Source organism: Orbicella faveolata, unplaced genomic scaffold (genome assembly GCF_042242905.1).
Source record: "Orbicella faveolata isolate gen_17 unplaced genomic scaffold, um_ofav_v1 contig_35, whole genome shotgun sequence".
Taxonomy (NCBI): Eukaryota; Metazoa; Cnidaria; class Anthozoa; order Scleractinia; family Merulinidae; genus Orbicella; species Orbicella faveolata.
In genome coordinates this window covers 14,031,651-14,059,635 of record NW_028301564.1, presented here as the reverse complement: position 1 = coordinate 14,059,635, position 27,985 = coordinate 14,031,651, and the positions used below count along the sequence as shown (strand labels likewise).

General features: G+C 41.1%; 2 protein-coding genes across 3 annotated transcripts; one reads left to right on the top strand and one right to left on the bottom strand.

The window, feature by feature from the left end:
• Window positions 1-4: 4 nt before the first annotated feature.
• LOC110049321 (uncharacterized) lies at window positions 5-21,275 on the bottom strand. 2 transcript variants are annotated; one of them, XM_020755114.2, is made up of 22 exons: window positions 20,975-21,272; window positions 17,762-17,887; window positions 17,473-17,585; window positions 16,846-16,944; window positions 15,408-15,524; window positions 14,858-15,010; window positions 14,075-14,203; window positions 13,357-13,479; window positions 12,917-13,039; window positions 12,463-12,615; window positions 12,019-12,141; window positions 11,577-11,750; window positions 11,103-11,291; window positions 9,473-10,848; window positions 8,953-9,094; window positions 4,462-8,571; window positions 3,881-4,042; window positions 3,618-3,776; window positions 3,187-3,345; window positions 2,772-2,845; window positions 2,015-2,135; window positions 5-1,631 (listed from the first exon to the last, which is right to left on the bottom strand). In XM_020755114.2, the coding sequence occupies exons 1-22, from the start codon at window positions 21,076-21,078 to the stop codon at window positions 1,234-1,236; spliced, it is 8,427 nt and encodes a 2,808-aa protein (XP_020610773.2). In that variant the 5' UTR covers window positions 21,079-21,272; the 3' UTR covers window positions 5-1,233. The 2 variants fall into 2 exon arrangements, with proteins under 2 accessions (XP_020610773.2, XP_089130434.1); XM_089274308.1 differs by lacking the exon at window positions 5-1,631 and having other exon boundaries at window positions 2,007-2,135; window positions 20,975-21,275.
• A 946-nt stretch (window positions 21,276-22,221) lies between these two features.
• LOC149103422 (uncharacterized) lies at window positions 22,222-24,072 on the top strand. Its single transcript, XM_089274347.1, has one exon. The coding sequence runs from the start codon at window positions 23,568-23,570 to the stop codon at window positions 24,036-24,038; it is 471 nt and encodes a 156-aa protein (XP_089130473.1). The 5' UTR covers window positions 22,222-23,567; the 3' UTR covers window positions 24,039-24,072.
• Window positions 24,073-27,985: the final 3,913 nt, after the last annotated feature.

Sequence of the window (27,985 nt, the reverse complement as noted above, 5' to 3'; positions counted from 1 at the left end):
ATGATTAATTACTCAGCAGCGTTTATTGAATACTTAGCATCTAAAACCCAAGCTTACGATACAAATATCGCTTGTTTTACCATTAATTGTCAGCAAAAAGAAAATGTTCAACTTTAGGGAAACTCATTTTAACAATTCCGATTTCTCAGTGCCAGTTGTTACTCTAAATCATTGCAATCTCTGGGTCAGCAGCATAATTCTCCTGACTGTTTTTCATACTTTGGCCATAATTAAACTTGGGAGATTTTATCCCTGAGATCATTACAGACCAGTCTCACGAAGCCATAAAGACTTAATGATCGCTGCAGGCCAGGTTACGTTTTAACCAGTTCCTAGCTGTGTATTTCTCACGCGCTCGACTGAGATGGAATTGGTCTGAGAAACATTATAGGGGAGCGGGGAAGTGCCAAAAGCGGCCACGGAAAGTCAGACTTCCAGAATGCAAAAGCAAAGAACGGAAGAGCGAACTGTAAAAAAAAAAAAAAAAATTCAGCATTGAAAAAGCTGTATTGTAACTGCAATTTGCAAGACTCAAATTAAACTATTTGCGTTGCCTATTTACAGAACAGGATCGGTCATTACAGCTGACCTCCATAGGTCACTTTATTAGGGGTTCCTAAAAATTAAGTGTACCCCACCCTATAGAGACGACTACATCAGCTTCGCTTTCTCTGGAAGCAGTGTGGCTGAGCTGTCAAGGTGTTGGTCGTGAATGAATGAGTGAAATCCGGATGTCCTGGAAATCTGTTTGCACTAATATTAGCACAGCAAATGTTATCTGTGCACGTCAAAGATGTCAAAATAGCCAGCCACTCAGCTTCATGTCTGAACGTACTCTTTTAAAAAGCTATCTTTTTTTTTCATTAACTAGTTTCCAAATTAGCAACTCAATGCAAGCAAAATGTGCAAACACACCGAAAGCAGATTATGCAAATTTTCTCCGCGACTTTTTAAGCTCATAATCAATGAATAAATGACCATAACTAACGCTGACTCACAAACTGGACAAGAAATACTTCCATAATGTTGGAAGCAAAGCTTAACTTTCTCACCAAACTATGTAAAACCTAGTTAAGCCAGTTAGTATGTTTCGACCTTTCTAAAAACCAGAAGATTAAACTAAGGAGGAAGTTCAAATAACGATTGATCGGCAACTAAAACTAGGAACGGTATGGGTACAGTACCAGCCTCTATAAAATGGTAAAGTTAACCTGAACAAAAGGATGGAACAAGCTATGTATCACTTGAAGAAAGAAACGATTGGTTGACAAAACTAAATGTGTGGTTTCCTTTTTGAGGTGGCTCCAAGCAATCGTATATTGGATCATCAGCAAATCCTTCCATGAGATCCTTGTTGCCAATGTCGTCGTACCATTGCTCCGCCAAGTCAGATTGGGATTCACTCCATTCCGGGGTGGCTATCTTGTCTGGCATAAAATATTCGTGCTCTTCCCTCTGATTTTCTGGCTTGTAGTCACTGACGTCGTACGTGGGATTAGCGTGACTCGTTGTTACTGTTTCAGCGGCAGGCTTGGGTTCACTGCAGGCGTAGGCGGGATTAGAATGACTCGTAGTCGTTGCCTTCTGCTTTCTTTTCTTTATGCAATAAGCCACCAACAAGATACCTGCAACTGATTGTAATGAGGTAATTAAAATTGTAAGAGGGAGTACGGTTAGATATCTGTAACATGCATGAGTCGAGGGCTTGGGGAAAGATAGAAAAAGAACTGATAAAGACCACCTACCCACCAACGTTTAAAAAATGTCAGTTTGTGCATATTCCTCAAGTTTGTTTTACATAAACATACAATCCACAAAAAATGAAAGAATATTTCAGGTCTTAAAAGAACTTTTGCATTTCGTTCTTGTAGGATAGTGAACTCTCATCAAGGCCGAGTTTAACTCTGGCAAATGCATGAAAAGTTCCAGAAAAAGTAATTATGGTGCGGTAATTATTAGTAAATTGCTGGGGGTGTGGTTGAGGAACAAAAGTTTCTTACAGTTTTCTACTTACTCAGGAATATTACAAGTGGGACGACAACAATGACTGGAAGTTTCCATGGCAAGTCCTTAGTATTTTCTTGCTCCTCTGTTTGACCAGCATCCTTAGTTGGAAGTACCTCAGTGACAGTCGTCTAAAAGGCAAAGAAGGGTAGAACAAACAAGACATTTACAAAGAAAGCAAGCAATCCGAAGACGACAGTCAGTCAGTCAGCTACCAGGAGTCCATCCTGCAGTCACTGAGTCAGTCAGTCGATCTGTCAGTCAGTCAGTCAGTCAGTCAGTCAGACAGTGAGCCAGTTAGTCAGTCAGTCAGTCAGTCAGTCAGACCGCCCGTCTGTCCGTGTGACGCATGAGCAGACCATTCTTTGCAAGCAGTTCCTTGCAGGCCATATGGTGAGCTCTCGGCCGATGAAAAGGAAGCAAAACATGTATCGAAGGATAAAGAAATTTGTCCGTGGCGAGTAGATCAATGATTCAATAGCTGTTGATCTAGTTGTAATTTCCAATCGCTTTCTCAAATTATAATACTCCGGCAATGGAGCTACCTTTTTCAGAGAAATGTGGTCACAACTATACATGAGCAGAACATTGTTTGCAGCAAAATTACTGTGCGGCAATGCCCATGATTCGACCGTTATTTTGTGGAAGGTATTTTCAGATCAGGCGGTGTAGTCTCCGCCAATGTAAAGGATGAAACACTGTACCGAATGATAACATGACTTAATTGCGGCGGGTTGCCAGATCGTGAATAATCATAAATAGCTCACCTTGAAAATAGGAGAGGTAGGAAGAGTGGACTGTTCCTCAGTTGCAGGAATATCGCTTGATGGTGATTTGATCTCTACGATATCAAAATCAAACAAGTCGAGCACTCAGTAACTACGAATGGATACTTAGCTGAATAGTTGACCGTCGAATTTTTTAAAAGCAGCTAGGTCGCTAACTTACTACATGGCTTAAAGGAGTCAAATGTATGGAATTCTACTGAACAACCTGGGTCCTGAGTCACTTTTTTCTGACAGTTCGATCGAGGCTGTAGCAAAGCCAAATAAGGATCGACCAACTAGGAGGTTGGCTGAAACCTCTGGATGCGCGCAATTCGTTACGTGAGAAGCCGAAGCTGTACAGCCAAAACAAATATTGATCCGTAGTGACGTTCTTTATCCGTACTTTGTGAAATACCTGTGCATTGCGACTGGTTCGTTGCTCCAGTTGACGTCGTGGTGAGGCCCTGTCCACAAGAAAGGCAATCTTTCTGGCCATCGGAGGGCTGGTAAGTGCCAAGCGGACACAAAATACATGTTCGGTTTTTTGCGCTGTGCGAGCCAGCAGAACAGTTACCTACAAGGAAGCGTCACACAATAACAAGCTTTCCTCTTTTGAAATGTTTAGTACAGCCATTCAGAAGGGCATAATTCCACCTTGTATTACAAGGTCTTTGAATGATATTGTTAAGCTTGCTCTATATAACAGGCTAACCTCGGTATTGGCGTTCATGAAATACAGACAGGGGTAAAATTGTATGAGCTAAGAGTCTGGTAAGTTCTCCTAGCCTAGTATAAAACAACGAGTATCGCTTTATAAGCAGTTGTTAAATTTTCCTATAAACTTACCAATACAGTGTATTTCTTCCACAGTTCCATTTGAGATAGTTGTTAGATTTTTACCACAAGGAATGCAGGATGGCTGACCCCGAGAAGGTTGATAAGTTCCAAGCGGACATACAGAGCACGTTCGGTTCTGTGTACTGTACGAACCAGCTGGACAGTCAGCTGTGAAACAAGAGGACACATCAGGCTATTAACGATGTCTGACTGAATGTTGTCGCAAAGGTTATCAACTGATAAGAGCGAGAATGAATGAAGGGAAACTTTACCAATGCAGTCTTCTTCCTCCACTGTTCCATTAAAGGCTGTGGTCAGGTTTGTACCACATGAAAGACACCCTGTTTGGCCTTGAACAGGCTGGTAAGTCCCAACTGGACATTTGACGCACGTTTCATTCTCTGTGTTGCAGGACAAACCAGCCGGGCAGTTTGCTGGAGAGGTACAAGGATTTGTAAGTTAGTGCACAAAAGGAGACACTATAGACGCTGGCTAATAATCACTGATAAAGCAATCAGAAATAACCTCGAAACCGGGCAGGGAACTGACTCACCAAATAGCGTTTCGTTTTGATTGGTTCGAAGGTTTATGATTCAATTGTGATTAAATCTTAATAACTACAGAAATAATTGAAGCAAACACAAAAGCCATTCGAAGGCGTAGAGAAGTACTTTGTTAGTAGCTAATGACAATTGTTGCTATGCAAGTGGGCATGGATTTCCAAAAGCACGTGTTCTTGTTGAATCCCTTCTGTGCTCAAAAGTAAAATTAATCGATGTCATGTTATACACAACACTAACATTTGTATTTAGCGATCATGAGTGGTTACGAACTCAGAAAACATGAAACTTACCGCAGATGTAACCATTTTCACTGAGTGCTTGTCCTTCGGGGCATTCTGGAGATAATGGGTAAGCAATTAGGCTTCCGGGTTCACCACGAAGAGAGGTGGTATTCCATGGTACTGCAAAGGTCTTGTTTTGTATGGCAGAATTGAATTGTTCCAGCTTGTCAACAAAGTTAGCTTTAGCGTCAGCAAGGGCCTCTACAATTTCCATGTTCGATGTAAAATTGTCCTCCTTCCAACCTTTACTGTCTATGTCCAATATGAATGCTACGATAGCTGTTGAAGTATTCCTTGAATCGTACTCAAATTCCGAGATTAGCTCATGAGATATGTTAAGCGATCTTGCAAGTGCATGGATAATTGTAGCAGTCAAGTTTTCGTTAATTGATGACGGTAATTCTTCCAAGGAATGACATGGCTGCGGATCTTTCTCGGTGGAGTTTCTGGATGTATTAGAAGTCGAACTACAGTAGGAAGTGAGATTTAGGCCAACAAGCAACCTTGGAAGACCGATGCTGTAACCTAATACGTCTAGTCGGGCTCTTCGGCTGACTTCTGCACCATGCTCGTTAGATGCCTCACAGTAGTAGTAACCTTCGTGATGACGGCGAGGGTTGGCCATATATAACACAGGTTTGGTCTCGTTAAGTTTTACAACGGATGAATTTGGTGATTGAAAAAACCACTGAAAGCTAGGAGTTGGTTGGCCCGTTGCATTGCAAGTAAACATCGCAGGAGTTTGACTTCCAACCACCACTCTTTGTGCCTGCGGATGTTGCGTGATTTTGGGCTTGTTGTGAACTTTAACAATTGTCACGTTGGACAGTGTGCTGCCTTTGTTGTTTGACACCACGCAAACATAAACACCCTCGTGTTGTTTGCTGACAGCACGTTCATATAAAGTTCCATCCCGTGATTCCTTGATGACCTTATCGTTTCTCTTCCAAGCATATGTCAGCTCCGCCTCGCTCTCGGCAGTGCAACTTAAAAGCAGACTGTCTCCGGGCAGAAGAATAATTTCTTTTGGAGATGAGGTAGTTATGAGTGGGGTTCCTCCACACAAAACTGAATCATCACGAGTTTTGATCAAAAGTGAAAAAGCTTGAAGGAGTGTTTGCTCTGCTTCCACCATCGTTAGAGCATCCGTTGTTAACTTCCTTACCACTTCTCTGAGCTGAGGGAGGGCGTCTTTAATCGCCATTGCCCTTGGACTGTCTTCAAACTCGTAAAATTCTTTTGCACCGTCAAAAAAGTAATCGATGCAGTCTTCTGTTCCAGAACATTCTTCAAATTCATTGTTCGAAGTGAAAACCTCCAGAAACGCTCTCCAAGCCTCCAGAGTGTCATTCCAAGATTGCGACGAGTCATTGGTCAACCTGCTACTTTCCTCCTTAAGGACCTCTATCATTTCCATGTATTCCGTCAAAAACGAGCTGTTCGGATACGTGGTGGTGGTGTTCACAGACGAAACATTGGACGATGAACGGCTTAGATGAACAGTCTGTGCCAGTGTTTCAAGATCATGGACTCCAGACGATAGGCTTGCGTTGAATCCTTTAACTGACGCAATTAGATCTCCCAGTGATTGAAAAATGGAACTCAAGAATAGGCTTGTTGTGTTGGCAAACAGGCATGCATATGGGTAATCGGTGAAGGTGGCATCTAAACGATGCGTAGAATTTGCAGCGTAAGTTTCATCCGATCGTCTTCTCCTTGAATGCTTGCTGCCGAATAATTTGGCAATGATGATCTTGGATGCTGAACTGACTGAGCGTTCAACTTGGTCGAAGTCAACCAGAAAACTGACGGCACTTTGTTGACCATTCCTAGAGCTAACCTCACTTTGAAAGAGGATCTTTTTGGTGTCTTCTGATGACATGGAAAAGGAAAATTTCATGTCTCCAACTTCGACAGTTTTCTTGTTATCCACACTTGAGGCGTTTATAGCTTGTGCTATTTCCAAGCCAAAGTCAACCACACGTCGAACATGAAGCATGGAGGCATTGACAATTTCTACAGCTGACAAACGCTGCTCCGTGTAAGATTTCACCTTTTTTAACGTGCTCACTGCGAAATCGTGTCGTATTCTCGCCTTCTCGTAAACAGACGATGCCTGTTTAACTCTATCAACAGAATTCCTTAAAGACAAGAATGCAGATTGAAACGTCTCATTCATGGCATTGAGCGTAAATTGAAGCTCAGCCATGGCCACCCGACATTCTTCGTTACTCATTACACAAACAGGATCTATCACTTTGGTCTGGCATCCATACTGTTGGCAGCAAGGATAAGGGGGACCATATCCACCTTGTTTCGTTTTTTCTTCCTGGCCTGTACATCTTACTTCCTTGATTATCTTCTCCACTGCTTTTGCGTCGTAAATTTTGTGTTCGTACTCAACCAATCGCGGTTCACCTGGTATTCTTTCATAGGTATTAGAACAGCCGAATATTTTCTTACTGAATGCTCCAACAAGCCCACCAAGAATTCCTCCAACAGCTCCACCAACAACCTTTCCAATTAATGGAAATCCAAATAACCCTCCCAGAATTCCTCCGGCGAATTTTCCAATGCTAAACCCTGTTTTAGCGTACTTGAGTATTTTCTTCAAGGGAACTCCTGATCTGCAGTTACCAGTGTATACGGTTTGATACGTCGCAACTTCAAAACTGCGCGTTTCAGTACTTTTCTGTACAACTTCTACGGTTATCGCTTTGTCAACCGTGTCACAGTACCGCTCAAGATAGGTTATGTTAATAGGGTTCTGACAGAGGTCAGGGATGACACAGCCATTGAAGCAAGTGTAGTTGCACTCCATTATTTCGCACATGGCGTTTTGGATATTTTGCCGAAAATAGACGGTGCTGTTGAAACGTACTTTTGCGAGATGGTATTGCAAACGTGCCAGACGAAGTTCCTCTGCCGCCTTTACCTTTTCCATTCTCAATTCTTCGACAGCAGCCTGTTTTAATTTCAGAGCTTCCTTGGCGGCATCTGCTTTGGTTTTTGCATCATTAAAGGTTGCTTGGGCATTCGCTAACCTTTTAATGGCCTCCTCGGCAGCCAAAGTAGTTTCGTTTGCAATCATACTCTCGAGCATCGTGTAAAGGGGTGATGAGTTGTTCATTGTACCTTCTACTTCAAACACTACAGATTTCCAGTGCACAACGTTCTCAACGTCCGCTTTGACATTCAAAAGCGCGTCAAATTTTCCAAACACGGGTCCCCAGACAGCAAAGGAAAGCTCATGTCCAATCATTTTTATGGTGGCGGTCCTCTTCAAACCAAGCAAGTCAACAATGCACTCAAACGTAGTCATCAACGGCTCGTTGTTACGACCTATCAGCATTCTGAATGGTCTATCAACCGGATATGTTATAACTTTCCCAAGAGAAATTTCTTTCAAGGCAGTTCCTTCAACAATCACACCAGCGTCTTCTGTTGAAGAGTTAGTTAAACAAGACTTGTCATGTAAAGACCAAATGCTACATTTCATGTTCGTAAAGCAGAGTCTCTTATGGCATATTTGACCATTTAGATGAAAACTCACACCCAGAAAGGTTTGCTGGATAGAGGACTTGGAAAACGAAAGAGAAATGGTCTTTGGAAGGTCTAGCTTGAGTCTGACGAGACGTTCAATGGACGTTTCGATGCTCGTTCGATTCTTGTATGGCTGCAACTGGACCACAAGGAGATCAAATACTCTCAACATGGTGTCAAGGTCATCATCAATCTTTGCAACAAGCATCTTCAGCTGTAAGAAATCAGACGAAGAAAGCAGACGGCGAGCTTTGATTACATTTATGAGCATTTCTTGCACCTTGGCAGACCACTTCTGCACATCGGGTCGCATCTCAGGCACAGATATCTGGACATCGAGAAGAACTCTCTTTATTTCCTGCGCCTGCCATTCCAATGACCTCAAGTTGTTCTTAGGATCGTGGACTGCGATGTCTTCTCCGCCCACAATTGCGTGGTAGACCTGCAGATATTTGGATCCTCCATAGGGCTGAACGACGGCTGACAAAAGGCTATTCTTGAATGGTTTACAAGATCGATCAAGGGTAAATACAAATCCTTGAGCGACTAAACAATTAGACCCAAGTAGAGGCGTTCCTACCAAGTAAATAAAAAATACTTCTAAGCAACGTTAAGTAAGTCGAGAAGATAAATGCATGTGTATCATAAATAGAAGTAAACAAAAGGAGAAAACAGAGAAGGCGAAAAAGAAGAACAAGAACAAGAACAAGAAGAAGAGGAAGAAGAAGGACAGAAACAAAAACATTAAAGTAGAGAACAACAAAGAAGACGAAAAATATAAACAATAACATCACTGAACATAAACAGAAACAGTTGCAATCATAATAATAACTTAACATAAACCTGAAACACATTGCTTCCTTCCCAAAACAACAACAACAACAACAACAACAACAACAACAAAAACAACAGCTACAATAAAATAAATAACAAAATAACAAAAAGAACATTTCTTACCACCCAAGATTATTTTTCCAGTTACGCTGCTGGCGTAAAACGTCAAAAAGAATCTCTGGCCAAGAGCTCGCACAGTAAGATTAAACTCGACTGATCCATGGAACATAATCTTAATTGGCCGCGAAAAATACTTGGTAAATAACTGAAAGAGAAACAGAAATTCTGGTATTTTGAGTAATAAATTGGAATAAAAATACGTATGTAACAAGTAAATTACAAGGAGGAGAAAATAACACTGATCATTCCTATTACCTGTAGACGACGTAACCATTATTAACTCATGAAAACGTTTTGTGGCGTGCGATTGATTAAAATAAGTAGAATGATACATACTTTCCAGTTTCGCTAGTCACTTTTTGTAAACACACGGGAAAATAAGCAGTTAACTTGTGACAAAAATGAAACAAATGGCGCTTTGTTTTGTCCTCAGCAGAAGGCTTGCCAATTGTCATATAGCCGCGTACACAACCACGCCCTCCTTTAGACTGATAAGCCTTTAAGAAAAATAAGTTGTACTTACACTATCCAAGTCTTCAACGAATGCAAAAGCTTCTCCAGTCAGTTTTATATCCACAGAAAAATCACTCGAATTTTTCAGGAAGATGTCGGCACTCCCTTGAAGCCACAGATTATAATGATAATCTGAGAAGTACTCAGCCAAGGGACCCACTGGAAGACGATTCACGATGGCGCTGTATCTTCTCCGAGGGGTGAAACCGAGCGATGACAAGAACAGTTTCCATCTTCCATCTATCATCTCTTTCACAAAGGGCATGGTGGCAATTTCTCTGTTAGCGCTTTCGGACAAAGTCAGAAAAACCCCACCGTTACAAAGATCAGTTGCAAAACAACAGTCTTTGCTTGACAGAAAGAGCTGTTCATTCTCAACGGAGATACTGTAATTGACTTTTGGACGATAGATGACCGCTGTAGAGTTGGTTCCAGTTAGTAAAATCTCGCAGCTTGGATGGACGTATCGCGGACCTGTTGTTTGAATAAGGCTAGCCAGTATGTTCTCTGTGGCGAACACGTAACTGTCTTCTCCAGCCGTGAGTTTCAACCACAGTGGCAATTGACGTGAAAAATATTGTAAGAAGGATTTGGGAAAGGCGTCTTTCTGAATGAATTCCATTAAGGTTTCCCCTGTCGATTGGAAAGGAGAGCACCCTTGGCTAACTGGATTGAGGTCCTCTGATTGCGTCTTCTCACTAACGTTTGCGTGGTCGATAAGTCTTTTCAACATTTCTTGATGATTCTGATCGGGCGAAGAAAAATCATACCCTTCAAGACTCAGAGGGATCGTCTTGTTGTCAGGTGTAATAACGTGGACAGGTCCGGACTCAACACGAACATCAGCTGACACAGTTGCTGTGGAATCGAAAGCCACCGCGATGTCACACTGATAATTGGACAGTTTTTTCTTCTGGCATCCGATTGGTAACTCGCCAACCAATAGGCCAAGTTTGGTGTAAACACTCTCCTGATTGGATGTATTGCGGCCAATAAAGATAGAGCTGTTCTTTGGAGAAGCAAAAACGGGTCTGTCTACTCCTGTTAGGTCATAAGACACCATTCCCACGCCTGGCTTGTGTCCAGTCACTTGAAAGTCTGCTTTACTTGTTGGGTGCTGAATTACCAACTCATTCGGCTGGAAGGTTAAGTTCATGGTTGGATTGAAATGGACAGTCAATGAATTGTCGGGCTTTGCTAGCAACACAAGATTGTCCGAAGGGTTACCAGCGATTAGTTTTGGAAAATCAGGCGGTATAACTTGGCCTGTTTGGCAGCGATCACCTTCGTATCCAGTGTGTTTACAATCGCACGAGAATTTTCGTGAATTGATGATTACACACTTTCCACCATGGAGACAAGGATTAGGCCTGCAAAGGACGATCTCTGGAAAAACGAGCATAAAAATAACAACAAAGTATCACAAAGAAATGAACGAATGGCTAAAGGAAGGAAGGAAGGAAGGAAACTAGGGAAGGAAGGGAAGGTTGAAGGAAGGAGGGTAAAATGATAAGTCCGAACCCCATGTTGACACAGCAAACCTCAGCCAGTCCCAAACTTTTAAAACACTCTTTACACGAGTCTGGCCAAACATCTTCGTTTGCGTTCGGAACTTAATCAGAGAACAAAACGATACCTACCTTCACATTTAAAGTTTCCGATGTCCCATGCAACGTGGCTTGAATTAATCGATCGGCACGTAGCAACGCTATCACCAAATGCAACATATCCATCCCTGCAGTCACGTGTACAGGTGGAGCCAAAAGTGGTATAACAGGGAAGCAAAACGTTTCCATTCTCCGGTGGAAATAGTGTGCCACAATGTTTAACTGTGCCGAATGAAAGAAAAACAAAAAATGATGCGGATACTGAAATATATTTATTGGAGAAAGGCGATCGCTGTCAAACAAATCAGTTTTAACTATAAGAACTAATTAATACAGTTTATATAACTGAGTGTTCAAGAGCGTTCAGCTACAGGGTAAAAAATACAACAGTTGTCTTTTTTAACCGAAAACTATTATCTAGCACTTGTTCTTAATCCACAGGAAGTAAACGATTGTTTGTTTGCTTCGCTTGCCATAGAACACTAATAAAATATTAATCGCAGTTACCAGTGCAAGACGCTGGTTGGCCGTCCCATTCAGAAGAGTTCGAGCAAGTTCTCTGTTTAGAGCCTTGTAGTTCGTATCCGTCCTCGCACCTAAACCAACAGGTCTCATTAGTCACCAAGCCGCTGCAGTTCATGCGCCCATTGGGCGGGTCATTGATGGCCTCACAAGGTAGACCTGGAAGTAATGTGCAAAGAACAAAGATGAAAGTATGTTTGCAGAACAAAGTATGTTTATTCCTTTCATGGGATACTTGCCCAGCAACCCGTCCCAAACTACTCTGACAACGTATTGCCAGTCACGTTGCCCGAACTAAATCATTGCTACTTTACTAGACACTAGTTTGGGTGTTCGTTTTACCTGATAAAGGGCAGGAAATCTAGCTCTGATACTGAGGAAGTAAGATATAAAAAGGAACAGCAAGACATAGAGCATTGGCATTTACCTTCGCATGTTCTCATGTCAGCTCTTAGTTTGTAACCATAGAGACACGAGCAACCATAAGAACCAGGAGTGTTGTGACAGTTGTGTTCACAGGAATGAGCCCCTGTCTTACACTCGTTTATATCTGCGTGACAAAAAGATTAATAAATCACTCCTGCAGAACCCGGGAAACTGATAGTCATGGAAAGCAATTCATCGAAATAACAGATACCTGTCAGTTGGGCAGTCAGTCAGGCAGCCATTCAATTCACCGATCATGAACAGTTGTATGATCGGTCGGTCGGTCGGTCGGTCGGTCGGTCGGTCGGTCAGTCGGTCGGTCGGTCGGTCGGTAGGTCGGTCGATCGTTCAGTCAGTCAGCCAGTTAGATAACCGGTAATCAGTAAGCAAGGAATTTTTCTTTTCATTTCTTTACAGGGTCCACGAAATCAGAGAAACCATTTACCTCGGCACCGTTTTCCATCATACAACAGCTGAAAGCCCTGGTTGCAACTGCAGGTATAATTTCCTTGCGTGTTGTGACAAAGTTGATCGCATCCTGCTGGTATTATTGTCTTGTTGAGACTCGGTACAAACACCGGATTGCATTCATCCACGTCTGAGAAAAAATATAAACAATTGCTGCTTGTATTTGATTTATAAAGTGATTACATGGTTGAATTAATATTTTAAAATAGAAACCATCACTCTGAAGTGAAAATCTATGGATGGCTCCAGGAATCACCTATGCATGCTGCGTTTTCTTAGAATCGTACAATTCACAAACTAACAAGAAAGCAAGGAGGTAAACCGAGAAACAAATATACAAACAAAGACCTGCGAGTAATTGTCAACTATTGAAGAGAATGCAACATCACAACTAAACATGTCTCAAAATAGCACGTGTTAACAGCGCTTACCAGAACAAGTCTTGTTGTCTATGTTTAATGCATATCCAGTTTGACATGAGCAGTAGAAGCTTCCCAGGAAGTTGTTGCACACTTGCTGACAACCATGATGGCCTAACAAGCATTCATCGTGATCTGGGAAGCAAGAAAACGACGATTAATCACTCGTAGTTTAGTTTTAAAAACATGTCATAAAAGTCAGCAAAAAGATAGCGGACGAAACGTCAGAAACCGTGAATGAAAGTATCGAAAAGTAACTCTAAACTAGGAACGGGCAAAACCACAGTCGTTGCCATGAAAGTGCCCTTTGACATTAATGAATAATTTACACATTGAAACGTTTCACAATACCTCATAGTGTCTGGTCAAAAAGTGTAGTCATTACATCATGATAAGTTTGAAATCAGCATTCCGCAAACACTAGAAAACTCAAACCACTAACACCATCGCACCTGAGCAAGATCGTCCATTTGAATCCAGGTAAAATCCGGAGCGACATTCACATCGATAGGAGCCCTCAGTATTGACACACGTGTGAGTGCAGAAACCATTACTTGACTGACATTCGTCTATATCTGAAAATGAAAACAAATCTCTCTCATGCAGCCCGTTCGCTGCATGATGGAATTTCCACTATGCGAGTACGTTCACTCTTGGACTAGGTTCATACTGACACTAGTTTCATTCGCAGAATTTGCCCTGAGATGGATTTGATCTTGTTTGTTGTGTTTATGCCCGACATGATGAAAGGTGGTTTTGTGTTATGAAAGTGAGATTCACCTACACCGGACTGTAGAAAATGGACCAAAATCCCATGTATAACGTAATAATATAGATAGGACCCTGCGCGCGCTCTAATTGGTCAAAAACCCATGTTTTATCAAAGTATAAAACATAGAAAAAGCGTGAGCCGTGTATTACGCTGTGATAAAACACTCCAGACATATGAGAACACTCGAGATATGTAGAAAACACTCGCCAGCGGCTCGTGTTTTCTACATTTTGCTCATGTTCTCAAATGCCCGTCGTGTTTCATCACAGTGTAATACATGGCTAAGTCAAAAACAAGACCTCCGCGAGAAGAGAATATATAGCATTGTAAACGAACGTAAAGATAGGACCTACTCAGCTCATTATCAACCCACGGTTTCAAGAATACAACTTCTTCACCTTCACAGTGAGTGCCATTGTTCTGGCTGGTCAGGCGATATCCACTATAACATCCACACGAGAATGTTCCAGGGAAATTGTAGCACCTCTGTGAGCATCCTCCGTTCGCTGTTGAACACTCGTTGATATCTGAAGACAGACAAACCATGCAAGAAATTTAATGTGGTCAGTCTCGTTCAAAGCAAGAGTGTTAATTTGCATACAAAAGAACGATTGCTATTCTTACACAGAACAACACGATAACCGGCAATCAGCAACAATATAGTTTTCTGATTGGCTGATTAGTTCTTCTAGTATATGGTGACCAAAGTGTTATGAACATAATGTTGTGGTGGTGCAGGAAGCGTTTTTACTATGGGTGTTACATAATACCTTTACATGCTCCCTATTAGGCTTTTCGACATCATTACAATATTAAAAGCACAATAATACCACTGATGCGGCACACATCCCTTTCAATTACTGAAAAAACACAAAGGGTGCTTTCCAGTGGGAATCCGGATTTCACGGTAAAACTTCGCAGAGTTGCAAGCCCAGCTTTACCACGAATTAATACAAGCCCACAGTTGGCGGACAACAGACCGCTGTTTATCAAACAGTTTTGCAAATCCTTTTTTTATACACGGATTTTCAACTACATAACCACAAAAGTAGCAAATCTATGACATGAAATGCAAATTTTCATTTGCTCCGAGAAGGATTTCAGTGCGTCAAAACTGGTTTGCGATCGAATTCTGGATTTCCCAATCGAACGCATCCAAACTCAAAACCAAACTAGATTACCATCACAAATTGTTCCACCGCTTCGCAGCTGGAATCCTTTTGCGCAGGTGCAAAAGTAGTTTGGGACAGTATTTGTACAAGCTGCACCACAAGCTTCCCCAGGTACTCCGCAAATACAGGGACTGGGAACCAATGACTGACATTCATCGATATCTAGGTATAGAAATATATACAGTAAGAAAGGTCAGCAAAAAGAACGTGAAATATTTCTTTCGCGGCGATTGGGATCGCTATTAAAAAACGCATCAAGTCCAGATGGCAAGCAGGTGATTGACTTTTACAGTGTAAAGTGAAAGAAGCAAATAGTTTCCAAAGAAGCTGACTTTTATGTAAGTCTTGCTGCGTAAGCAGGGAAATTATAAACTGGCAACTGACAGGCAATGAATCCCTTCAGCAATTTTCAAGAATATCATTTTGATTATTCGTATCTAATTTTAGGGTTAGGGTTAGGGCTAGGGTTAGGTTAAAAATGCCATCAACGTTCCTTCTCGAAAGTAATAACTGACGACAAGATCTTGATGAATAGCGAAAGGATCTCGCTAACACCTACCATGACAACTGCGTCCACTTTGGGTGTAGCCTAAGTTGCAGCTGCACTGATATGAACCTGGTGTGTTAGTGCAGATTTGATCGCATCCACCATTACTTGCAGCACATTCATTGATGTCTTTGGATAGAAGTAGAACAAATTACTTTAAAATACCGCTACACTGTATCTTCAACCAAAACAAAAATTCGCTCATCACTGCTATTTCGATCGTGTTTCCAAATATTCGATACTCAAGATCCACCAAGATTAAATTCGAATCATTTTTAAATGACTCGTGAATTGCGTAAGCAAGTAACGCAAATTACCGATTCATTTGTTGGTCTGGGAAAGTTTTAATCTCACATGATGGTTTGGGCGTACGTTACGCAAAGGTTAGCTCATGTCAACTATTATTCACTGGGAAATTCACGGGTTTGCTAATACTGAGAGCACTGTGTTGTATTTATATGACACTGTTATTGAATAATACGCTATGAGTTAAATCGAGGTACTCAGAGCGACGAAAGCGAATCAAAACGTCACTGACAAATTCTGTTATTTTACATCCTTACGATCATTCATGTCACTTCAGCAACGAAAAAATATAAAGAACCCAGAGTAAAAAAATGACAATAATTTAAACAAGCAAATGAACGAACAAACAAACAAACAAACCAAGAGAAATGAAACAAGGAGCAAAAAATAAATAATAATAATAATAGTAATAATAATAATAGTAATAATAATAATAATAGTAATAATAATAATAGTAATAATAATAATAATTAATTTTTTTTTAATATATACAATAAAAAAGGAGTGTTTATTGTGACAAAAACTAGAGCTAAGCTAGTTAATAATAATAATAGCTAACTAATAATAATAATAGTAATAATAACAGTAATACTACTACTACTACTACTACTACTACTAATAATACTGGTGAAAGACAAGAAGGAAAGAACCTGTCTGCTTATCGATATGTCCATCCCCACAGAAAGGAACACCTCCTTGAAAACAATGGAAAAACTCACAAAGTACAAAGATCTTGAGATTGAAATCGAGAAAACGTGGGAAATGAAAACAACAACTGTCCCAGTGATCATTGGAGCTTTCGGGCTTCTCAAGAAGGGAACAGAAAACTACATCGGCAAGATCCCAGGCAATATTAGAATAACAGAGCTACAGAAGACCGTCCTCCTTGGAACTGCTCACATACTTAGGAGGACTCTATCCATCAAGTAATCCAGCAGACGTATGACTTCCCTAGGCTCATGGATTGAACTCGGCACCATAAGTTAAAAGCGGCAAGACTTTAAGGACTTAAAATAATAATAGTAATAATAATAATAATAATAATAAACAAAGCAGAGAAATTGGTATGGAGAAAGTACGCCATAGTACAAACAGCGAACACAATCCCATGCCACCGGAAATATTGCAAACAAGTTTGATATACCTGTCACACAAGTATTGCCGGTCCATCCAGTTGAACACTGGCATCTGTTGGGTGAGACACAGGATCCACGACTGCTATCACATCCTTGGGAACAGATTGCTGTGAAGTAAATAAATAAAACAGTAACCGAGTCAATGAATGAAAGCGTAAATGATTAAATGGGCCAAAAGGCCAGTGCCAGGATCAGTGCTGGGTCAATAGGTAAAGAGGTCGGAGTCAATGAGTCAAGAAGTCAATGAGTTAAGCATTCACTTAGACTTAATTTTGACATGATGGCCAGTGCAACGTTTAATTAGCAGTACAAGGGAACTGCATGTGTGTTATACGTCTAAGCCATCTTCGCGAATCGAACTCAACTTAAAATAATCAAATTTTGGTTTTATCAACAACACGCACCAAGACAGTAAATATTTTTGTTTCTGTTTGCGACTTTAAAGTTGTGTAACCAACCTTAGTATTCCGACAGACAGTAATAGGGCAGAACTCGATAGTCTCGTAACTCTCGGGGAAAGCTCAGCGAAACGACGGAAAAAAATATTGTCATTGTTTATTTTGGCTGACATTTTTTCATGGGATGCATGGGGGATGGCATCAAGGGCAAAGTGTGGTGGATACATTAAAAGTTACCTTCTGTACATTCTCTTGAACTGGAGTAACGTTTCTTCCAACCGGTACAGCAATAAATGACTTTTACACTGACTCTTCTTGTGCGCTGGACAGTTCGGTACACTGTCCTCGGTCTTCAAAGAAATATATTAGACAGAGAACATTGATTAGCCAACATAGACGAAATTGGGAAGGGACGAAACAAACCACATGAACAAACTATATCGATGACCAGTATTACTTTACAAGAAGATGAACACAATTCAACAAGCACCATGCAGGTTAATTCTCCAGAGATCAGATCCCTTACCTTGATACCCCACAGCGACCCCAACCCCACCACCCACAGCTAGTAGTTGAGTAGGTGTAGGACGTCGTTGCTGTAGTAGTGTAATACGACTCGACCTGTGTAGTTTGCCTAGAACAAACGTTCTGCCTGAAAGATATAAATGTTACATAATTCTGTCTCATATAGAACCAGTCTTGAAAAGGATAGCATCCATTATTTTGCTTAATTGCAATTCACTAGTATATGCAAATGCTGCAATCTGATTGGATCCTCTACTTGTACACTGTCAACCATAAGTGTAGGATTGTACAGTTGGTATCCAAAATGGCTTCCCGTTGTATTCTCGCCGTCTTCAGAAGTTTCTCAAACAATTTACTCATTGACGCAATTTTACAGCGGACAAAATATGCCCCGCAGCAAGTAACTTGTCTGAACACATCTTTTTGTTTGCCAGCTTACCGCTTGTTTACATTCAAAAATAAAACCAGCATCGACAAATTTATAAGTTTGAACTTTAATTCCGTCTTATGCTTTCTTCTTTTTTTACGATTTGTAAACAAGGTCTGACTATTTACAAAGGTTTGGATCGATACTTTGTATTCTTGCACGATTCTTGGACGAATTAGAAACTTAAATTGGAGTCACTCAGGCGTGCGTAAGTTACTTAGAAATTTTTGGTTTCGCACAATAGAGGATGGTTTCGACCGTTCTTTGTATTGCCATTGTGAACCCTACTAAAACAATTCAATTTTTCGATTTCTATACACTAACATTACGCGGTATGTCTTATTTGACGTTGTAGAGTGCTTTCGATTGATCTTTTTCCGGAGTTAGGCGTTTTGCTGGCTGCGTTACTCTCCTTGTTTGACTGACTGAGTTTCAGAGTCGCATCGTCGCGGTAAACATGCACTCCACTTTCCAAGCAACAATCATTTCTAATTTCGAATACGGCCGCCTCGATCGAGCAGTCACTCTTAAGCTTTGCGGCCTACTTATTGCTTACGGTGGGGGCATCGAGTAGCGACCGTATATTTCCTATTCAGGTCACCGTTTTCACATTGTGATTATCCATCATTTGCTTGTGCAAGGAAGAAATCTTAAGACTTAAAGAGAACCCTCAACAAACAAGTTTATATCGAGACCAGTTGTGAGTATCGAATTTTACGGGTGGCAAATTTGCGTCGAAGGTTTTAATGGTTATGTGTGTCTCGCAGTCTCCATTTGTTTTCGCAAAGTCTAGATTTTTTTGCTAGGCTAAGCATGTCTGGAAGCTCGATTTGTTTGTTCGTTTTCATAAATGACACCTGAACGTCTTAAAGGCACTCACACTTAAACATTTTGAAGTCTCGGTCTCGCAATTTTCAGACAAAATATGTCGGGCTCGCAAAGAAAAACGCTCTTCCCACCTTCTCGCTTTGCCCATCCCGGGATGACAAATTATTTTTTACGCCCTTTTAAAGCTTATCTTCAACAGAATGCTTGGAATTTATTCCAATTATCCTGGAACAGAAATTGATCGACTTTCGAAATTAGGTGCGATCACTTGTCAGAATGCGAATGATGAGCATTAAATACAGCGACACAGAATGATAATACCACAAACGAAGATATCATTATCCAACGTTTTTCTAGACCCTTGTTCGTCGCTCCCGCGCGGTTCATGTTCTGTTTACAAGGAGCTAGGGCACTAGTGCTCTAGCACTCCCACAGCTCTGTTTTTCTTTTTTTTGCATGAAAGTGTTACAATATGGCTAGAATTATTTGGGCTTCAAGAAACAAAATTTTAATACCGGCAAAACATACAAATTGTGACTAAACACCGTATTAATTCCCATTTTGTTTTAATTTTGCTTTGGATATGTCCAATTGAACGGCTTTTGCGACGAAATTCAGTCAAGCATTAATGTCTGTCGCTACCGCGGCTAAAATATTCAATTGTAGAATTGTTTATAGTTTTGCGGTCAAATTAATGCCAAACTAGAGAAAATAACTGTCTGGGATCTTAATTGAGCTTAAAAACTGACATGATCTAAGTGGAATTGACAAACCACGTAATTCAAGTGAAAACAAATTTTGGCAATAAAATTATTGTCGATTGCGTCTGTTATTTACCAGGTTAACTAAAGCGTGACCAGCTAGAGTTGTCTCGTGTGGGAGAGTCCCCGAAACATTTTGGATATCTTTGGCCTTCTTGGTAGGGAAACTCTTGCGCTAAGAGTACCTGCTTGTAACGGGGCCTCAGAGGAATGCATTAACCGTTGAATTAATAGATCACCACCACTTCTCACTACTGCGTGAGTATCAGTTATGGAAAGCTATTTATAAACAGTTTGATGGGTCATCTCATTTCGGGTATGTGATTCTCGGAAATGCATCCTTGTTCCGGGAATCATATAGACCTATTCAGTTTGTTTTATCTGAAACCGAAAGTCGCTTTGCATAAGTTGTTTCTAGCCTGTTTCTGTGTTCGGTCTTTTTGAAGTGGACTACCAAACTGACGATCCCTTTTATAGTTAGCTAAACACGTTCCTTTTAGCAATAAATACGCCAGTAGAACCGCATTATATCCAATTACATGTCATGGTAAAAATAGCTCCTTCTAGGAGTTTCAAAACACGCAATGTCATTTGTTTGCGAAATGGATTTCTCTTGCAATAGTCATTAACTGGTCCGGTTTGGAATCGAGTTGCCAAGATCGATATAAAAGATTCCTTTCTTTCAAATTTCATTCCACATGATAGGCCTAAGTTTGCTTCATGCTTCCCTGACCATACAGGAGTAGCTAGTGTGAGTTCAGTCAAAGCGAAAGTAAGTCAAAAAAGTTTGAATCTTCTTGAGCCTAAGTCTTTCGCACTTTTCCTTCCTGTCGATTGTCGCTAATTGTACCAATGCTAAGTCGTATGTAAAGACTTCCACTGCGAAACTGAAATATGGGATAGAAAACACTTTCCTATTTCACCGAACCTATCGTTGTAGAAGATGTGGAAGCCGGAAGTCTCAGAACTTGTCTAACCCATCAATAGATAACAAAGATTTACAATCTTTTTTTTTGTAACAGAGCTGCGTAGTCAACTGCAAGTTAGAAAAACTTTAGTCTACCACATATTGGAACCGAGTTAAACTTAAAGCATTTTCTTCTTGCTGTACAGGAGACTCCGCAAAACACGCCAAAGTGAGATCTACTTTTAAAGTGAAACACAATCAATACAGCAAGCTGTTTTGACTGTAACTTACCCATATTCATGGAGATTTGATGGGTTTCTAACAGTTTGATTTGTTTCCTTCCACAATAATGTCAAAAGGACGAGCTTAAAGAGGATCAATTCCTTGGAAACCATGACGAAGCACTGGTCACATCGTTTCGACTCTGCAGCTGCAAGGCCCTCGCCTAATGTTTATTCACCATCCGTATCTACCTGATTGACGTGGTCGTTAACAATCGCAGACTGTTTTCCGCTAAACGGTAACACAATTGGTCAATGCGCGTTGCATTCATTTAAATAACAAAGATAAGATAGTTATAATTCAGTGTATCAAGCCCAGTTTAGATTACCACCCACGCAGACATTCTTTTAGCTTGTCACGTGGGAGGGTAAGTTAAGACTTAAAGGGACATTGTCACGATATTTTTGCTAAAAACTGTTATAAATTCACGAAATGGTCTCTAAATTTATGTAATAAAAACTTAATTAGCTCTAACTAAATGATTAAAGGCAATTTCTTGAAGAACGTCCACACTGCAGCAAATTATATACTTCGACGATGCTGCGTCACGTCAAAATTGTGGTCAATTTTCGTGGACCAGAAAGTCAATCTGGTACATGCATTTACCTACCCAAACTATTTTTTCTGGTTAAAAGTATCCTTAAGCTAATTTTTTATCGCAAATCTAGCTTGGGTAAATAAAACGAAAAAATTGAGAGCGTCTTGAAGACTAGGCACTTGAGCTAATCGCTTGACATTTTGACCTTTCACGCCGCAATCATTATCTCCAACATTGATCCAAAAATGTTTACCTGTGGGTCTTATCACCAGAAAAATAGTCTGTAGGTCTCTAAGATCAGTTACTGTAATTGCAAATACGTATCAGGCTGCTAATTGCCAACGTCGTTCCCAGGGTCCTCTCTCTACCTCCATCAAGTTTGTCTCAGCACTGAGCTTGCCTGCTGAGCCCAGTAGAGAGTGAAATTTGTAACCCTTCTGTTGTGGATCGGCAAAAATCACAGCGAAGGCATTGACACATTCGATGTAGGAGTTCAATGGGTTCAATGTCCGGCTAAAAGGTTAGCTCTGCATTTAGCTGAATTTTCCCAGTCGATAGTTGGACGGTCTTTGGAATTTGTGGCGGTGAAAAAATTTGGTAAAGAACTTGGAAATGACGACCACCACAATAAATGGACCGCGCGGTGAAATTAATTCGGCAAAATCACAACGAAGGTATTTACTCGTTCCGTTAGAGTTAAATACGTCGTATGTTCGCCTACAAAGGTAGTTTTGAATTTGATTGAGTTACTTTCATCGACAGTTTGATGGTCATTCCATTCTCTTGCAGTGAAAAATTTTATGAAGAACTGGACAACAACGACATCGGCCGCGCGTTTGCAAAATCCAACGACTTTCGTTTAAAAACTGTTTAGCGGTAAGTCCAATTTTAATTTTCGGTCGAGAGACTAGCTTCTCATTAAGTTGAATGCACCCCATCGAAAATTTGACGGTTATTTAATCCTTGTACTGTGAAAAACTGATTAAAGTAATATCCGAAGCAGGCTGTTGACGGTTGTTTAAAAAAGTACCAAAAAATAAGCAAACTTCACTCTCAATTAAAATCTCATACTCATAGAAGTTCAGATAGAAACAAAGCACCGGTCAGGCAGGATCTCTGACGAACAACTTGCTTGAAAAATAACATCTGTAAGGCAGCGCAACTTTCACCTCCATAGACAGTGTTGACAAAATTAAGTTGAGGACCCACCCTCTGTGCGGATTTGATTTGTATACATGGGCACGTGACCAGCCGCAACCAGGGTACTTTCTCAAGGGAGGTAGAGAGAGCACCCTGGGAACGAGGTTGTAGGGCTAGGCTGCTTGGCCGGCGGCGACTACAGACGACGCACGCAACGAGATATCAGATAATAAATTCAGCATCGAGAATAATCTTTGAGAATACTAGTGGAATACATAGTTGACGAAATACTTGGAGTAGTTTCTTACCTTAAGTTAGTCTATCATGTGGCATGAAATTTTCGCGGGAGTTTAATTTTTAAGCGGTCAGCGGTCGTTATGTCGGTCGGACGCTATTCTTTCACCTCCGTACTTTTACTGTGTTTTCTCGGATCCCAACCTTTACCGGGACAAAAAATCGACTGGAATTGCTCTCCCGCAGATTCACCATGGGGCTACGCTACTTACTTCGTAAGAGGAAATCATAATAACCCGCCGGGGCTTCAACTTCAACAGTTAACGAGGCGGATTCGCCATCTTGTTTCTGCTTCTGCCCCACGTGGAAGGAAATATCTAGCCTCTAGGATTGGCTACTATGCTAATTCGGATTGTACTTTCCATCAAGCTCGTCTCCTCACAAGTGGTGATGTCTCACTTAATCCTGGTCCGACAATAAACTCCTCAAGGTGTTCTGTTTGCATAAAGAACGTTGCTAGAAATCACCGAGCCTTGAGCTGCGATCAATGCGAACTTTGGTGCCACATGAAATGTGGTCGATTGAAACCGAGCCAGTATAAACACCTCCAGCAAAAAGATCAATTTAATCGGATCTTCCCGGCATGTCTTCTATCTGTTTTACCTTTTGCCGAAGTACCAATTCCGACAGATGAAGCTGTCCATGCGGAGCCGGACAATTCAGCAAACCTCAACAAACAGGGACCTATACACCAAACTCAAAGGCCATGGTTTAAAGATTGCACATCTTAACGTCAGAAGCCTGATTAGGAAAATCAGCGAGATCAAATTAATGTTATCAGAGAGTAAACTCGACATCCTTGCAATCACAGAAACTCATTTGGACGATGAAACACCCACTGAGGAAGTCACGATAACTGGATACCAAGTCGCTAGGCTGGACAGGAAGGATCAACAAGGCGGTGGCTGCATAATATATTACTCAGAATGCTTGCACGTATACGAGAGAGACGATCTCAAATCAGACATTGAAGCAATCTGGATTGATGTCACTGTGAACGCTCAGAAGCTACTACTTGGCTGTGTATACAGACCCCCGGATGATTACACCTTCTACAACAAATTTCACAGTCTGCTTGAACACTGTGCGAGGTGTGTGTAGTGATCCTTGGTGACCTGAACTCTGACTTGATTGCCAAGGACTATGAAGGGAGAAGAGTGCTCAGAATCCTTGGCAGCTTTGACCTTAACAATGTCATAAAAGACCCCACAAGAACAACTCTAACTACTTCTACCTTACTTGACCTCCTGATCACCTCTGATACCTCTAAGTTAATAACATCAGGAACATTTGACCCAGGCCTATCCGACCACTGCCTCATCTATGGTGTCATTAAGCTGCATCGCGAGAGGACGCCCCCAAAATACATTTTTGCGAAAAATTACAAGCAAATCAATATTGAAACACTAAAACATGCTTTTCGCACTGCCCCATGGTCTGTAATTGAAACATTCGATGACCTTGATGACATCACTTGGGCATGGGAAACTCTCTATAAGGACATAGTGAACGATCATATTCCCCAGAGGAGAGTTAAAATACGTTCAGACAACTTACCATGGATGAATTCTCATATTCGGAAAACCATGAACAAGCGTTATAGAACTCTCAAGCGAGCAAAGGAGTCAGGGTCCAAAGACCTGTGGGATGAATATAAGAAACTAAGAAATGAAGTTACCAAGCTCCTCAGAGGCGCTGAGGCTAACTACTGGAGTCAAGAATTCCAAAACACAGAAAGCAGTAAAGACTTTTGGAAGCTTGTAGCAAGGATCACCCATAAAAAGAAATTGAATAACATTGGGCCCATTGCTGATGATCAGAGCCACATGATACTTGACGACCAAACCAAAGCTGAGGCCATGAATGATTATTTTGTAGCAGTAGGACCAAACCTGGCCTCACAAATAAACCCAATACCGAACTCCCGGGACATAGAACACATCTACAGAATCACTCCCACTCTCTCCAGCATCAGTCTCAACAAATCAGACCTCCTTAGACGTATCAAGACCATCAACCCTAATAAAGCCTCTGGCCCAGACTCGATTGCTCCCCGAGACCTACATCTCATCGGTGAGGCCTCCGCTGAAGGCCTCCATACTGTTTTTAGACATAGCCTGCTTAACTCCACTGTTCCATCCCAATGGAAAGTATCCAGAATGCTCACTACCCATAAGAAGGGAAGCAAAACAGACAGAGGAAATTACAGGCCTCTCCAAATGCTGAGCCTACCTAGCAAATTACTGGAGGGTCTAGTGTGTGAGAGACTAGACAAGTTCACCACAGACACTGGGCAACTGAATGACAACCAGTGGGGTTTTCGACAAGGCAGATCAACTGAGGAAACTCTAATATACCTGACTGAGACCTGGAAAACAGCTATTGATAACAGAAAAGTAGTCGGAGTCGTCTTTATTGACTTTCAGAAGGCATTCGACACAGTATCCCACGACATATTAATCCACAAACTACAAGCTATGGGACTCAGCGGAGATATACTGGAGTGGTTGACCAGTTACTTGAAAGACAGGAAGCAATTCGTCGTAGTCAATGGTTGTTCTTCACAAACTAGGCCAGTTACTTGCGGAGTCCCACAGGGTCCCTGCTAGGACCCAGGCTCTTCACATACTACATTAACGATCTCAGGGATTCGATAACTGAGGGCAACCTGGAATTGTACGCTGACGACACGACGCTACGTATCATTGGTAACAATGTAGATGAAGTAGTCGACGGTCTAAACAGAGTCCTCTCAGAGATTTCGCTCTGGTGCAGAAACAACAAATTAACTATACACGCTGGGAAGTCTGAGGCTATGATCATATCCCATACAGCCTTCTATGGCCCGCTAAGACCCATTAAACTAGGAGATAAGATCCTGAATGTTGTTTCCGAAACAAGATGTCTGGGGATCATTATTGACTCCCAGCTCTCTTGGAACAGTCACATAGAACACCTCTGCAAATCTTTTGGAAAGAAAGTCAGACAGTTTAAAAGATTTAAATACCTACCAACAAGCACACTAGAAACAATTTACTTCAGCAGCATTGTCCCTACTATCACTTATTGTAGCTTAGTTTGGGGCACTAGCACACCATCTCTGATGAACGAGCTTGAACACATTCATGCAAGGGCAGCTCAACTCATCCACAGTCTACCACGGGACATATCAGATCAAGACGCCCCAGAAACAACTGGATGGGAGCCACTATCAAATCAATATAAAAAGAAACTACTCACCCTAATGTACAAAGTAAATTGTAACATCACCCCAGATAAAATAACAAACCTCTTTAGTATTGCTAACCCATACTATAATCTTAGAAATAGTAATCACTTTGTACTACCTAGATTCAACTTGGACATTGGTAGAAATTCCTTCCAGGTGATCTGTGACGTCATTGCGGGGGCCTGGGGAAGGAAATTTTAAGCCGTATCCCATAACCCAATACGCGCACCAATTCAATCCGTTTTCGAATCATGGCGGCTGGTCGGCATGATGTGATCTCGATGTTTTAAAAATACTTCGCCATCAACGAGTGAGAATACTTGTCACTGGGTAGCTTGTACAATGCAGTTATTGCCAAGAAGAGAAACTCTGCGTTGTTGAATGCTTTGACAACTTTTGGCGTGGAGCGTTGCAGACAATCCAAACGTAAGCTCGATGTACTCCTGCGTTGTATGAAGTTAGCTTTTTTTATTTCTCTGTTATGTACTGGACATTGGCTTTATCAACAGTAAATGTTACTCGTTTTAAAGCTGTTATTGGTTTTTGGGAATGGTGTGTTTGTCTTAAGTTTATTTTTTATGTGCTGATTTTAAAGAAGTTTCGATGGAGCCTTCGTTGCTCTCTCGAAGTCAGTTCCATTGTCGCGGGTGGCACAATTCTTGCGGGCATTTTGACGCGGCAAGTACTTAAGTATTGTTTCTTTTGCCGGCTAATTGTTTTTATTATGACTTTTTATTGTTTGTTTGGATATCTTGTCGAGCTGAGGAAAATGTGCTTAACACCGAGTCAGTAATTCGACTTCATTGCCCATTTCAAAACTGGTAAATTTTACAAAAACGAAAAGAGTTTAAATGAACATCTTCGTCTTTATCCGGAGCACAAACCGGGTAGCTTGCCAACCTCCCGGAAACGGGTTTCATTTAGACAATGCGCAGAAAAATTTCTAGACGAGAGTAATCCTTATTCAAGGAAGCAAAGGGTCAGCGAGCTGCTGAACTGTCTGAATGATGAAGAACTTGTGAATTTAGTTTTACCAAGGATTGCCAAAATTGTGTCACCCGTCGACTTTGCTCTGCATGGAACTGTTGGAACTCGCGATTTTCACAGCGAATTATGCAAGTTCAGAAATGAACTGTCCCTGCACTACCCAGAACTTCAAGCGCTGTTTTGTCCAGAGCCCTCACCAAGCACTGGTTTCTATAATCAGAGGCAAGTGTTAACTGAAGTAGTTCAAAAGAACAAACCTTATTCTTGCGACTAGCTCCTCAAAATTGACAATGGTTCTTTTTTCAAGGAAGTTGTTATGCCTTGTGTTTTTAGAAAACAGCACTCGGCATTTGTGGAATTTTCTTGTGGAATTGTGAGGTCACTTACGATTGGACAAAAAGAAACACAAAATGTACTGAGAAACAAGTGGGGGAAAATTTGGAAGGGCCCATTGGCATCAATCCAATTTTAAGTAAGGATGAGATTTTTGGTCATCTGAACGACACCTGCCAAGAATTACTGAAACAAATTGGTCTTACTAGAATTCAGTGAATTTGGAGAAGTGTTTTTAGGTCATGTTGACATTGAAAAGTACATTTCATTGTTTCCTACCCAACCTGGTACTTAGAGTGTAATCAATACAGCCAATAATTGTCTGATTCTAATGGATTACACTGATGGCTTTCCCTGGCTAAAATGGTCTCGTCATTTCACAGGACAAACCAGTGCAAGGAGTGAAACTAACTGAGCCTCACAATTTACTAAGTACAGTTTTAACTGGTGCTCTTTGGTTGGGGAATGATGCCTATGAGACAACAAGAAAATGTGGTCA

Coding starts and splice junctions, on each gene's coding strand:
- LOC110049321 (XM_020755114.2), bottom strand. CDS start 21,078: ATGGTTTCCAAGGAATTGATCCTCTTTAAGCTCGTCCTTTTGACATTA. Junction 13,040..13,356: donor AAATGGACGATCTTGCTCAG/GTGCGATGGTGT, acceptor CTTGCTTCCCAG/ATCACGATGAATGCTTGTTA. Junction 12,142..12,462: donor TGATGGAAAACGGTGCCGAG/GTAAATGGTTTC, acceptor TTTGTCACGCAG/ATATAAACGAGTGTAAGACA.
- LOC149103422 (XM_089274347.1), top strand. CDS start 23,568: ATGAAGCTGTCCATGCGGAGCCGGACAATTCAGCAAACCTCAACAAAC.